At 25.2% G+C, this 15,812-nt stretch overlaps 1 protein-coding gene across 4 annotated transcripts in view; it reads right to left on the reverse strand.

Moving 5' to 3' along the window:
* Positions 1-15,812, reverse strand: part of LOC113550513 (disintegrin and metalloproteinase domain-containing protein 11) — a 225,288-nt gene that overhangs the window by 29,970 nt on the left and 179,506 nt on the right. For all 4 annotated transcript variants that reach the window (XM_026952393.1, XM_026952392.1, XM_026952391.1 and 1 more), the window contains exon 5: positions 9,562-9,641. In XM_026952393.1, coding sequence (XP_026808194.1) covers positions 9,562-9,641 — 80 coding nt within the window. The remainder of the gene's footprint in view (positions 1-9,561; positions 9,642-15,812) is intronic.

Here is a 15,812-nt window from a genome sequence, read left to right on the forward strand (position 1 = left end):
AAAATATGTCAAAAATTTAGTAGGATATGAATCGTAATTTGTTTTAAATAAAATAATTTTACGAAGCATATACGAAAACAGTGATTAATATTTTCGATTGAGTTTCTTAACTACTATTTTTTCGGATTTTGTTTGTAATAAAAATTATTAAAAATATTTTAATAAGTATATTTATATAATCGATGTTATGTAATTATACTAATAATTTATGCACACAAACCGGGTTTTAATATTAAAGCTCGTACTATTTTCAAAACATTATTATTTTAAATATTATTATGCGTGTATTATGTGTTATTGTAAATAAATATTAACAACGTATTGTTTGATTTTGCAATGAGGATAATATGTTATAAGTGCATATAATATGAACACGAATAAACAATCTGGACTTTCGGGAATTGCATACACGAAACAATGAGAATAACATATTATACATGGCATGTATGGTTAAGGAAGTAGGATTAATAATTGAGTTTCGTTAAAGTAATATTTGAACACGAATAATGCGATTATAATACGTCGTAATAAACTGCATTGGATCGTCGGGGCGTTTACAAGTAATACTGTGCATGTGCTTAAAGAGTATTTAGAGGGGTTGGGACTGTTGGGAGGCATGTTCTTTTTATATGTGTATAATGCATATATAGATAAAGTCTTTGTCATATAGTAATAAATTAACTTATTATTTTTTCTTTTTTTAAGTTTTCCATCATTTTTTTTATAACTATTAATACTATATAACCAGAACTAAGTATTAAAAAAAACTTATACACGAACGAATAAACATACAATTTTTTGCTAAAACTTGCAATTTTAATCATTAAAACTGAAAAATGAATTGTTTTTAATAAAATAGTAACAAATAGAATAAAAAATATTTATAACAACCATTTATTAAAAAAAAAATATATTCATATTATAGCTAATTATTATTATTTTGTTTTCTAAAATCTTTGTATAGGTAATAGTAACATTTAAAGAGTTATTTTGTGGTATTGTGATTAATATCTTTGCAGTTATACCTACGTAATGTTTGTACTTGTTTTTTAATTCAACGATAAGAGATATTGATGGAAAAAAATGATCTTAAAATAATTTGTCCATGACACTAAAAGTTATGTTAACGTTTGTCATAAAAAAAGTGGTGGCCTATCGCGTATTACGTAAAAATAAATTATTAGAATAAAAAAATATTTTTGAGTAAGAAAATTTGAAAAAATAATGTAGTATTTATAAATTGTATATAATTTTACAATAGTATTTTAGTATGTCATGCACATGACGGAGAAATGTAAAATTGTTCTTATTGGACTTAATTCCAAAAAAATATCACTAATCACATCGAATAAAAATAGATAAAATCGCGTATTAAATATTAATTTTATTTAATGTAAAGAATTATAATATAGTACGACACAGATCCTTTAATGTTTAATATATGTTCGAAATTTATTGAGTGCCCCCCCCCTTTCACCCTTTAACAAAAACACTGGATACGCGCTTGTGTGTTATACACGTTAAATAAAGACCGATAGGACGCACTCGCGCATCAGGCTTGTGGCGAGTTTGCGCCCGCGCACTCTATATTATACACATAATAATATACCGTGCATCCTGTTCAAGAGAGACCTGGCGCAGTACAGTTATAATGCCATTCTCTCGTCAGTGGTTATATAAACGACAATTCGAGAACGATGATTGATTATCCCCAGCTGGAGTTCGGTGGTGTCCTAGGCGGGAGGCGGGTGGCACACACACACACACATATACACACCGTATAACGTACCTAATGAAAGAAAACCAACCCTCTCACACACCCGGCCACCGAAACCCCAGACATCGTCTTCGACCTGACAACGCCGAGTATTTCCCCAGAGTTGCCCATCCATTACCACTACTACTACTGCTGCTGCTGCTGCTGCTGCTGATATATATGTGCGTATACTGGCGGTGCTGCACGGCGGTGAAAAAAATAAAAACTTGCGGCATATACGCGCTCTCTGCGCGACGCATTTACTAGTCGCACACACGAGACCTGCCCACCGTCGCCGATGTTTTGTTCGGAAAATCTACAGGAAGGCGTATGGAAAAGTGTTTTAAAATAATATTATATCAGTCCGGTCGGAAATTTCTGTTTTGGCGCCGTCGCCGCCGTCGACACGGCTATCGATCAATGTTGTGGGCGCGGGGCTAATATACGAATCGGTACGATTAATGGGCGCGAGAGAGTAGAGTTTCCACCCGCATCCTCACGGCCGAGCAGAACATTCCGCGAACACAGAACGACGTTTTCAACGAGCGTGTGTGCGTGAATGTACGTGATCTCGTGATGATAGTAATAATAACGCGCGCGAATACGGCTCCGGGTGTTAAAATATAAAGTGAAAAAAATATAATATATATTATAAAAAGGGTGAAACGAGATGACTTTTTTTTCTTTTTCCTTTTTTTTTTTTTTTTAGCGACACGTGCATGTAATATGTACGTCGATTCGCGTTCGTGACAATCGGACGAAATAAAACTATAAAACCGTGAATAAAACGTATGTTATTAAAATAATAGATACTTCTCGCTTTATTGCGGCTAATGAAAAATGTTATTTTTCCAATAATAATTCACATACTCCGTCGATTCATTAATGTTTCCGCGAGACCAAAGAACAGAAAATTCACGTCTACGTGATTAAAATGGTTAAAGGTCGTCCAAAAACTGTTGTAGGTATACCGATTCGTCCCTTTGTTGACGGGAATAAAACAATTCATTATAATAATATATTATGGTTCGTTATTTTTTAACATTATTTCAGTTTCTCATTTTTTTTTCCAATGGCGACAAGACAATAACATTAAATAATGGCGAGAGCGTTTTAGATCGAAATTATAAATACTGACTATAGCCTATAGGTAAAACATAATCGTTAAATTCTGTAGGCGATATTTTCTAGTTTCTAGTGACTGATGATGCGCGTCACTCAACAATATCTAAAACTGATTCGTTCTGTGAAAACACGATTTTAGTTCGTATAATGAATAAAAAAATAATTTATTTTTTTGTTTCAAAAGTTATATACATAATACGCGGTGCGTAGCTTTTAGACTGATAATTGATATAATTATTTCTTTGTATAAATAAATGACAAAACAATAGATGGATGAATTATTATTATGTTGCAGGGTTAAGAATAATAGTGATAAAGCATAAAGTGTACACGTTTAATAATATATACATAAATATATAAATAAAGTACATACTACAACAAAAGTTTATCCAATTAATCTTCGCTCAGATCCCCCACTATTTATCTTATAAATTGTTGATTCCTACAAAATGTTGTAGAAAGTGTAAGCGAAATCTCTTAAACCAATATAAACTGAATAAGTATTATACCGTAGTATAGAAAGATCGTGTGCAGTACGGTGCTCGGAGGGATTGAACTCTGTATATTTCTTTTAGCGGAATTCCAAAAACGATGGATTATCAGTTAAATATTATTGAAGACGAAAATAATTGACGCGTGTATGCAAATGCTATAGTTTATGTATATAATACGTACAGCATTGACGGGATGACAAATCCCTCACTATACAAACACTCTTATAATACGGCGGTAAACGGAAAACCCGTAATAACCTCTTCTGTCAGTCGTACGGCTCACGTTGTGTCAAAATCAGTTTTTGTTTAGTACGATTGCTCAATCATCTAACAAACTATATTGTATCCAATTTATTATTATTATAATCATTTTATTTATAAAAATTATGCTCTTAAAAAAAACGTCAAAACATACACAACACAACGAGTTGGTTTTTCCGCAGCAGATATTGTTTAAGTATATAATTAGACATTTATAATATTATTTATTTATTTTATGTGAACAAAATTAATCTTTCAAAAAAGGAACTAAAAAAAATGTTATTGAATTTATAAAAAGTCTAACATTAAAACGTTAAATTGTTATTTGTGGTATTAAATTATTGATCGCACAAAGTGTTAGCAAGCAGATAAGTGTATACTTTTGTTCGTAAACTAAAAATATTCTCGAATTTTTACAGTTGCTAATACATTTGTTTTAAAAAATGAAGCTTAAAAATTGGAAATTTCATATGTTTCAGTAATACAGCAGGTAAAGTAAATTATTATAACTCGATCATTCGATAGAAATTATTTAAAAAAGGTGCGAGTAGGGATCGTTTTGCTATATAGTAGGTATCGTGTATAAGTGTATATATATGTATATCTTTATTGAACAAGTCATTAAATTATGTGTTAAATTTGAATTCAACAATAAAATTATTGTATACGAAAACCAAATCTGAGCGAAGATGGTCTATCAGTCTATATTACTGAATATATTTCATGATTTGTTATTAAAAAAAAAAAAATATATTTTACTTTAACATATTAATATTGTGAAAATTGATTTAATTTTCGGTAAAAACATTGCATTTATGATATTATTAATACTTAAGTATTATAAAAACATACATTTATCACATTTTAAACTTATTCTAATATTCTGATAATATAATATTTGCATATTCTATGTAGGTAAATTCATTTATTAAATATAAAAATATGAGCTGATTTATAGTTTAAAAACAATACAGGTTTTTGTCCAGCTAAATATGTTTTTACATTGATATCAGTGAATAATATTGTTGTTACTTGCGAACCGTGTTGTCAAGTTTAGCTTAATCAGAATTTATGTATAAAATAAAAGATTAGGTACGGAAAAAATAAATATTTCACAAATATAATATTATACTGATCAAAATTTATACTGTTTCTTAATGCTATTGGATTTCTGTAAATATCTTGCACTATAAAGAAAAGATGAATTTTACATTTTTACTAAGTTAAATCAAAATACGATTGGTATATATAAATAATCGTTATTCACACACACATAACATATAACATGTGTAAATGATATGCTTGTATGCATGTGTGTAATGAACGGCCGAATTCAAAGGATAAAACATAAAGATTATTATAAAAAAAATTATTTTATGGTAATATTCCAAGCGATGCGAAAACTTTGCCATTTCGAGTTTTAAATCTTTTATTATTTTTTATTATATGTGTATATATAGAGAGGTAGTGACACGACGGCTCAATCATTTTCAACCACATTGCGTTTTTAATTCTGTACAAAATTTTTCTGCTGTTCTCATTTGTACTGTTTTACTCTCGTTTAATAGCAGAAATATATTTTTTCTCATTTCCCTTAGCGGAACTACAGCTTTCAAGAAATAGTACACGTTAAAGCTATTGTTCCAAGCCATAGTACTGAATGATCAACGTGTTTCTTGAGTTGTTAAACAACCAGGCGTGCGCAGCACCTATTGTTATCATTATTACGGAAAAAATGAATGGGAAAAAAAACCAAGCAAACTATTAAGAAGAAAAGAAAATACTATTTTTAGATTCTAAGCAGAGCAATGAATGTATTGATTTTTCAATAATCTGTATTTTTTTTTTTAGTTTGTAAGCAGGTATTATAGTAAAATATTGAGGTTAGTATATTAGTTTATTTTCCGAAACGAAAAAAGATTTTGTTGATACATTTGGAAAGTCTACAGGGAAAATTTTGAAATGGTGATATTACCAAATTGGAAATTTTTAGTATATATTTTACAACAGATCAAAAAAAAAAAAAATTAGAAAAAAATCACCATTTTTTTGACAAAGCCAGTTTTTAAAAATAAGTATTGATTTCATTTTTTTCTTACAACGAAAAAAATAATAACCACAGATAATTAAAATTCTACTACTCTTTAACCAAAACCATACACAAAGAAATTTTCAAAATATTTACAAGAATTTATTTTTAAAATAATAAAAATATTAATAAAATTGTTTTGCCTCCGTAAAAATGCTTGAAAATTTAATACAAGATGCATTGTATCATCAAATATGTTTTTTTACATTAATTAAAAAAAAGTAAATACTTAGTAAAGATTCTTTTTTATGCATTGAAAGTTTAAATTTTATTGAAAATTTATACTTAGCATTAATCGAACAATTAATACAACCTATTATATTACTAATATTAAAATAAATTATTATAATATAATAATAATGTCACTATATAATTAAATTTACTTATTTATATAGGCCAACAGACCGACATCGCTCAGAATCATTTTTTTTTTTTTTTTATAATGATTTATTATTGAAATCAAATTTAATACATTTATTACAGAGACCTTTTTGATTACAAGATTCATTCAATACCTACTGTGTATTAGAGTACTTATCTACTTGACCACATTTTTGTGTTTTAGTTTATATTTTTAAATGAGTTTAAGTACAATCAGATGCATTTATTAGAGTTGGAAATATAATTTTAGGGTTACAAATCAATAAAGTATTTATACAATTTTTTTATTAAATTGTGATATTAGTTGGATTATAGACTCAAAATAAAAGAGATGTACTTACTTTAGATTATATTCTATCAGTGAAAAACTATAAAGAGCTTTGAATTATTTTAGATCATTCACAGAAAAACTATGCGTTTTACAAAGCATTGCATTTTTAAATGGTTTTCTGATTAATTAATTTATTATAATCTCGTCGTGTATGTAAATTTTATAAATACGAACGAATAAATCTTAAATAGTTTATTTTTAGTGTAATAATTAATACCGAACAGTGTGAAAATTTCATTTATTTTATAAAATATATGATAAACCTATTTAAAAACTAATTTGACATTTGCTAGCTTTTACAACCATCGTTCGGGGAGATATTCACAGATATTATTTTAAATAAAATAAATATTATTTAATGATACCTTTGCTATATTGATAGTATTCGATAAGCTCAATTACCACAGAATATATTCTGTGCAATTACTAAATGAGTATACATTCATACATTGGCTATTTTGATATTACCAATATACATCGGTAGCATATAGCATTTCAGACACACAACTTGTATGTATATAACATTATAATTTTCAAATACGATCACGCATAAGTCATTGTATATACGAAATCTGTCCGAGAACACGAGAAAATGATTCAGATTTATACCCAATGACAAATGAGATATTAATTTCCTGTATGATGGCTATATTTCAAGTACAATATCAGTTGATGGAAAATATGTAAAAATTAAATTTAAAGACTGATGATTAATGCTGAGTGAAGTTGAGGCATTGTAGTTAGTCTTACCATGATTGTAATTTTGAATTAAATTATTATTGAACTACAAGTGATGTTATTACGGAAGACATACATATTTATGATTGTAGATTACAAGAAGAGCGATTATTGTATTGGTATTACGATGATTTATGGCAGATATTCTATACACATTGTATTTTCTTAATATTTAGACTAATTTTAAAGTTATTTATAGTGTGGAACTATTATATGATATATATTCACATTATTCTACGGTATATTGGTATTGGCATATAAGCTTATAATAACAATAAACTATACATAATATTACAGTGATTATATATTAATTATACTTTAGAATAAGCGATGAATTTGATAAACTTACTGCAAGACGAATAAATTATTCATAGTATTATAAATAAATTATAAAGTATTTTAATATTTAAATTAATTAGAAATATATGTGATACACTGGTCTCTACATAACATCCTAATTCATTTGCAATGATTTATCATTGAAATCATATTTAATACATCCATTACAGTGACCTACTCAATGATGAAGTACACTTGAAACTTACTATACAGCAGTGCATTTTCCTGGTTTTATTTCTCTCAACGTTAATTATTTAAAAAAATATGACGTATGGAATACGAGTACAACACGATTATAATAATTATTATAATTATTGTGCCAACTACTTGAGAATAAAATATATTGTTTAACCTATTTCTTCCAATCTATTTGCAATAAAAGCATTTTAAAAGAAAACCATTTATATAAGAAATTGTATTTTAATGAGTGTATAATTTAAAAAGGAGAACAAAAATATATTAAACGATTTTCAGTTTTTGTAAGTTGCATAATTTTGCCACGAGAATATTTGTTTGTATTGATTTTTTGTTCTCATAAAAATGTCTAGAAAACGATTGTTCACATAATATAATAATCACATTTATTTTTAGATATTCTAATTTTCCCGAATATACTATTATTTTTTATAAGACAATAATTTTATAATGGTAAAATATATATGTCATATATTATTATTTGTGTATTTTTTTATAAGGATCATCATTAAAATGCACATTTTGAGCTTTAAAACAGATTTTTAACTTTATACTAAAAATAAATATGTTGAAATAGTTTTTAATACATGTGGTATACATTGTACGATATAATATGCATTATAATATTATCGTACCTTTATAAATGAAAAGGACAAATAGTCAAATTAGATTATTTTAAATATTTTAAATATTAGTTTTTGATTTTATTATTTTTAAATATCTGATTAAAACAACATAAATCCGAATAGTTCATCATTAAAAGTATATGTAGCTCATAATTTGATAATATAAAATCCGGTATATTATGTTTGTAATGAAAATATTTTGTTTAATAATGTTAATAACTATCATTAATGTTACCTTATTGGCTAAATATTATGTTTATTTGTAAATAATTTTATTTCAAAATATTATGTAGATTAAAAATCTTGTTTACTCTACATCATCTTTGTAAAGTATATATTTCAAAATGTAATTAAGGATGAAACGTATTTATAATTAATAATCAATAATGAATTCGTATTTACGCATACGAATATATGTATATAGTATTTTCAATATACAGAGTGATTCACCAAGCATGTTCATTCTTTTTTTAAATTATAGTTATAAAAAATCGTTTTTTTTTTTTGGAATTTTTAAATAAACTTTAAGATCAATTTTTTAATTTGTTGATTAGATATGGACTGTCCTATGAAGATATAAACTTCTGTTTTTCAATTTATACTAATCTATCAAAATGGACCAAGTATAATTCAGATTATATCTATTTTATATTTTTGTAAAACCATTTTTAGAAAATATTATTCTTTATATAAACATTTTAATAAATTAAAAAATATTCGTTTGAATTTTAAATTAGGTACATTAACATTTAAAAAAAAAACTTGTCCACTAGATAATTTATAGTAAAAAGTGGTTCTCATTTATAAAATAAAAAATTGTACTGCTACAAGATACTCCTTAAGTAATAAAAAAAATCTCAAGAATTTAAAAATATGAACTTTAATATCTTATGAATTGGAATTAAAATAAATTTATTATTAAATTAAATAATGACGTCAACCATGTATTGATACATAATACATGAAGCGCTCTGTAGATAAAAAATGTTATGTATATTATATACATATAACATATTTTTGAGTGTTAATTAAGTGATTAAATGAGAATTCCGGATATTTACCCAAAGCTAATATATTTTGTGTTTATATATTCGAATTGAGCGTTCTTTAATCGTTTAGGTTGTGTAAAAAAATTAATTTTAAACTAAATCAAATTGTCGAGTTAAATTTATTTATGAAATTTCAACCCTAAAATGAACTGTGGTTAGAAATTATGGTGTACTTACGTGTTGAGCTCCAGGTCGAGGCGAAATTTATGGTTGAACGCTTTTATTAATATGGAAGTTCTGTGAAAATGTTTCCCCATCTGAAAATATATAAGCAAACCGTAACATTATAGAATGCTCTGTACACAGATTATGTTTAAAAGTTAAATATATTATTACTAATATATATATATAATATAATAGGTAAGTTTAATAATATATGAATAATTCCGCGTTTATTGTAATATTATAAAAACGTATGGACGAAATTTCATAATACGTCAAATATAGTTTGTCTTGTTAAAATCTGACTGATTTTATTTAATATTTTTAATAAAATATCTATACTTTGAAGTTAAGGATTCGGAGTTATTATATTGTTATAAATATTTTAGTTTACCTTACGTCTTTTATATATTCAAATCGTGTTATAATAATGAATAATAACCAATAAGATAATAACTTTCTCTAAAACTTAGGTTAATTACAGCGATGAAAAAAACAATGAAAAAATAAAATGTAATTGATTGGTCTCGCATTTTCAGGACTCAACATTCCTATCATGCACAGTTTATTGAATATTATCAAAAAGTACTATGACCCAGAACAGTAGAAAATCATCTGTAAAAGACAGCTTTGATCATGTGACAAAGCTTAAGTGGCCTTTAACTCGTGGCAAACTTTCTATAGGATATACTGCACTTAAATACAGTGCGCGTATAACGTCGGGATAGCTAGAAAAAAAGATACATGGATGTTGTTTTTTTATCTAGATGATTTTATTGTTATTTTTTCTCCATTTTAATATAATACTTTGCAGCTTTTGATGTAAAAGGGAGAATTTTGTACTTATAAAAAAAAAAAAACAGTATTTCCGCATACCAATACAGTTGTTACTGTTAAATAAAAAATAAAAACAAGTAATTACTCATTTGATTTAAAATAAATTAAAGTCGTTATTATTTGAGGTCCGCATTTCAAATTATTATTTACCCCAACTAAGCAATTAAACTAACCACTGTTTCAATATTAAATTGTAGTATTTCATAGAAATTGTAATGCATTAGGGCATTTCATAAGAGTCCGGTACATTGGTAATGTGGTTATATTATATTATTCTGCGAAAGGAGAAACACATTTTATTTAATGTTTATTATTGTATATACATTATAATATGTCCATATTTATATTAAACTTAAGAAAATAAAGAAAATATTTACGAGAATATAAATGTGTGAGTAAAAAATGTTTTATTTTCAAAAGCAATTTGTTCATGTGTTATGTATGTTTTTTTTTTAGACAGACTAATACAGTTTATATGGATGCACAGTGTGCATTGCACACAGTTATGATAGAACCTAATTTGTATATTTTAATTTAGAATCTTAAATTAAGAATTAAGAACTATTTTCATAATATATAATATATCCTTACATATTGCTTTTATAATTTTAGACCTTTAAATGTAATAATTTATAGCTAAATCAATTTAAAGGTCACACAGATTTTAACCGTATTAAACAATTCGTTTTTACGTTATCACTGTCATTGTTGCAGACTTTTTTGCACTCTTCACACTCCATCATTAATTTTTAGTTTTTTTTTTTTGAATTATATGGTAAAAATTTCATTCAATTTAAATTCACAGTCACTGTCATCACTAAATCCGAAAACTTTTCTCTCAGCATTCACCACTCGCCTAAGAGTTCCAAAAAGAAGGTCCCAACTTTCATAAGAAATCAAGACTAATAAATCACGGCCAACGGATTTATAGGTTATGCGCGAAACCTAAAGACCATCCTCTGGTTTAGAGATAAGCTAAATGTATGCGTGAACATGGAACAAAACTTTACTTCGGGACTGGCATTTTAAAAATGTATTCTGAAACTACTGAAGAGTATAGAAGGAAAAAACATTGGCTATGGGAAAAAGAAATAAGATCTAGAATTTCATATAATTTTATAACGATTGTAAGAGGTGATAAAAATTATTGCTAATAGCCTATTATAATTACTGATTAGTTTTTATTTCCCTAAAGGTTAATAACTTTAATTTAATTAATTACTATTTTATAATTGTCTAACATAAAAGTAAATAATATAACATGTTTATTCGAAGTCATGAAATTTTACAAACATGACTTTACCTTTAGAGACTTACTGCCACTGTAGGTTAACATGACTTATTGCTATGCTTTTTTGTTGAGTTCTATGCACTTTTAAATTTTTATAAACAAATCCAAGATAAAATTATAAAATAAAATTGTAATGCAAATTATTTAAATCTTAAGTAAATATAATTTCTAATTGTAAAATAAAAATTTAATTTACAAGTTTAAAACATAATTTTTACCCAATCTTATACAATTATAAATCTATATATTATTTTATCTAGATATACAATATATTACAATATTGTGTAATTTATTTAAGTTGGATTAAAAAAAAAACTATGTTTATATTTATTGTATTTTATTTTTTTAGTAAATGTAATAACGGAAATGATAAAACATATAAAATGTAAAAAGTATTTTTATTAAATAGTTACAAATATAAATATAATAGCTCAAATTCAAACTTAATTGACAATCAAACGTTATTATCAATTTAAGAGAAATTGCATTACATTAGATTGTACTTAGTTTTACAACAAATCAGCACAATGTTTTTCTTGTTTAATATAAAAATACCTATATATATAATGTGTATTTTTTTCCAAAGAAATATATTTCTGCTTTTACATCAATAAGAATTGTCATGACCCCTATTTTACCCTTCTTCCTTTTTGAAGTTGATTCTTTTTTTTTTTAAAAGGATAACTTCCGCAATAATTTTCTGGTTTCCCTACGCGCCTGTTATCTTTACCAGTATTTCCCATAGCCATAACAATAAATATTATTGTTTCCTGTTTTGACTTTTTTTCGTCGTTATTTCGTTACCACGCAAAAATCGTTTAAGTCATTCTAACTTTCTCCTTCTCAAGACTATTTTATAAAGATCACGAATTGAAACAGTTAAGTAAAAGGCTATTTATTTAGACAATAACTTAAGTTACAGAAGCATATAAAAAGTGTAATATTTAATTAAAGTAAATAAAACATTTAGTAATTATAATTATTGATGTGATCTATAAAATATTTTTGAAAAACTTTTTAAATATTTATTATTTATTATAGTGAAATTATTAAATAATTATTTTTTAGTTGTGTTTAAGACAACTTAAAGAAAAATGTATTAATATTAGTTTTAAAAGTTGTTTATATTACAATATATTTATTCAAATTATTTTATGTTTAATAATTCAACCAATTAAAAGTTACAGTAGACAATTTTTAGGTTGTCACTTATGTACGAAACCTTCCATATATATATATATATATATAATCCTCTGTCTTTCGTATTATTTCTATATCTATATATGTATAAATAATATATATCAAATAAACATTTGATACTTGGATAATGTTTAAAAATGTATAAGATAATTAGTTGTATTGTTTCGAGTTTATATTCACTCTGGATTTGCCATTGATTATCATTTATCAGTGTATTATTTAAGTATCTTTCTTCACCCAACAAAGCTTAATACTTTTAAAATTGTTGAGTATTTCAAATGAAATAAAAGATTTACAGTATTTTAATTATAAATATTACCAAAAAATTGTTTGAATAATGATTCTCAATTTAAATAAATAAAATAAAATAAATGAAAAATTTTCATTGACAATTTGTACCTACGGGTATATGTTATACAATATGTCATGAACATTGGATTTACCTTGTACTTATAACTATCACATTCACATTGTGTTTTGTTATTAAACCTTTTTTTTTAATCAATATCAAAAGAAGTTTCCCAAATTCATATTGACAACAGAAAACAAACTTTGTGTAGCGTTTGTCATCGAAGCAGCCACGAGAGAATTTAAGCAGAATAAGAGTAAACAAAAAAAAGACAGAGTAATTGTAGTATGAATAAGTTAAACATAAGACTGAGAGAAATTTATGATGATGTTGTTATTTTCGTCATTTGTCTGAATCTTAATTGGAATTTTATTTGATAGGAAAAATTTAATGAACAAGCAAAAGGAATATTGTTTGTTAGAGTTTATGACGCTCTGGCAAGCGAAAAGTTTTGATTGAAGTCGCTGTATCTCATAATAAACATTTAACTATTATATAATCAATAGAATGGCAAGCCTGTGAGAAAACACCACTCCAACAAATGTTATTTTTGTTTGAATTACACAAGGAGAGTGGTATTCATATAATGTAATATATTATTAAAAAACTGATATTAAGATATTATTGATATTAATTAATTTATTATGTAATTAAATGAAAAAATGTGATACGTAATAGTATTATTAAGAAAAAATCAAAAGTAAGATATTTGTCACATAACTAAGACACAGCTCTAGAAAGGAATGCGTTTTTAAAATGAATCAGAGTGTGGATTACAGACGAATGAATTAAGTGTGATAAGCAGAGAACTTTTAAAATAACATAGAGTAGTATTACCGCTTTTCTAGTAAATACTGTTTTAAATTAAATATAATATAAGTTACCTTTTATTTAAGATTCTAATGTGAGCGATAAATGTATTGATCTTAAAGTGATGAGTATTTTTTGTGTCTAACTCTAAAAACACGTCTTATTATAATAGAAAATATGCTTCGTATTTCGTACTTTAATTTAAATATGTATTCTAGTTGAAAAATGAATCTAGTTAGTAGTTTGGAATTGAAAGCAAAAAATATAAATATATCAAATACATGCGCTTTTATTAATAGCTGGGAAGACTAAAAAAAAAAAAAGTAAAATTGGGAAATTTGTGTACAAACTAGTTTTATACAAAATTTTTTAATGATTTTGTTATGATTCTAACTAATAATTACAGATTGGTATATATATAATTTTTACAAAATTAATTAATTAGGTTTTCTTAATATAATATAATAATGTGATTTTAAAAATATTTTGAGACGTTTAAAATTCTCAAAAAAATATTAGCCTAAATTTATAATAATTTTTTTTGAGCGTTTGAAATTTGTCAAATTCGCAAAATATGGATAAATTATTTTGTAGTTGTAAATGCATAGGTACAGTTTTTAAAGTTCGTACCCAAAGACAAAGTTTGGAAATGTATTATGAGGTTTTCAATAGAATTTTGAAAATATTAAGACAATGTTTAAGCTATTGTAGATATTTGTATATTTCTAATTATATTGTGCAGACAGAATTTTTTAGGCTTTTTTAAAAAGCTTGAAAATTTGATACAATATCGTACATTAAATAATTTATTCATCTTATGGCTACGTCATTAAGGGTAGTACCATAAAAGGTAGTAGCGATTAAAAAATATTAAAAAACATAGACAAATTTTTTTTTTACTTGTGTTTGAAGTTCAAATATTGATGAAATAAAATATTTATACAAAGAATAAAGATTTTAGTTATTTTGTTATAATTTAACAATATTATTCGTAGATAATAATTATTTTCGTAATATTTCGTATTATTGGTATATTTTACCACACACAATTTTTAAAATATTTGTTTTAATTTTAATCTTTTGCGATAGTTTAAAATATATATAATATACAATTAATATATAATATATAATGTATATATATATATCCTTACTTACATAGATTAACAGATTAACAGACCTCCTTCAATCAGAATTGTTTATTGTTTGCAATAATTTATTATTGAATTCAAATTTAACAAATATATTAAAGTGATATATATATATATATATATAATATGACAAGATACACTCAACACTTAGGTACTGTAGTGTGATAAAGTGATTACATACTTGACTATATTTTTTATATTTAAGCTTACTTATTTAAATGGTTTTAAAAGCCATTTAAAGCATTAAATTATTTGATTAAATTGCAATTTTAGTTGGATAAGTAAATAATTTATTTATTGTGTATTAATTAATACCATACAATGTGAAAATTCCACTGGTTTTTATAAATTATATCATAAACCAATTTCATATTTGTGAAGTTTTATATTATAATATTATATCTTTGAAACCACGTATTAAGATAACAATTATTTTATTTTGGTCAGCAATGAATTAATGAAAACAGTTTGTCACAAATATTTAATCTAATCGTTTTAGGTGCATTTATTATGAACCCATTATCAATAATCAATATAGTTATATAATTATCAGTTTTATGTATTCGTATATTAAATTTAAAGGTATAATAAGTAATTAAAAGAATTTATAATATCAAACGTTTTCAAATGG

The sequence above is a fragment of the Rhopalosiphum maidis genome, chromosome 1 (assembly GCF_003676215.2).
Source record: "Rhopalosiphum maidis isolate BTI-1 chromosome 1, ASM367621v3, whole genome shotgun sequence".
NCBI lineage: Eukaryota > Metazoa > Arthropoda > Insecta > Hemiptera > Aphididae > Rhopalosiphum > Rhopalosiphum maidis.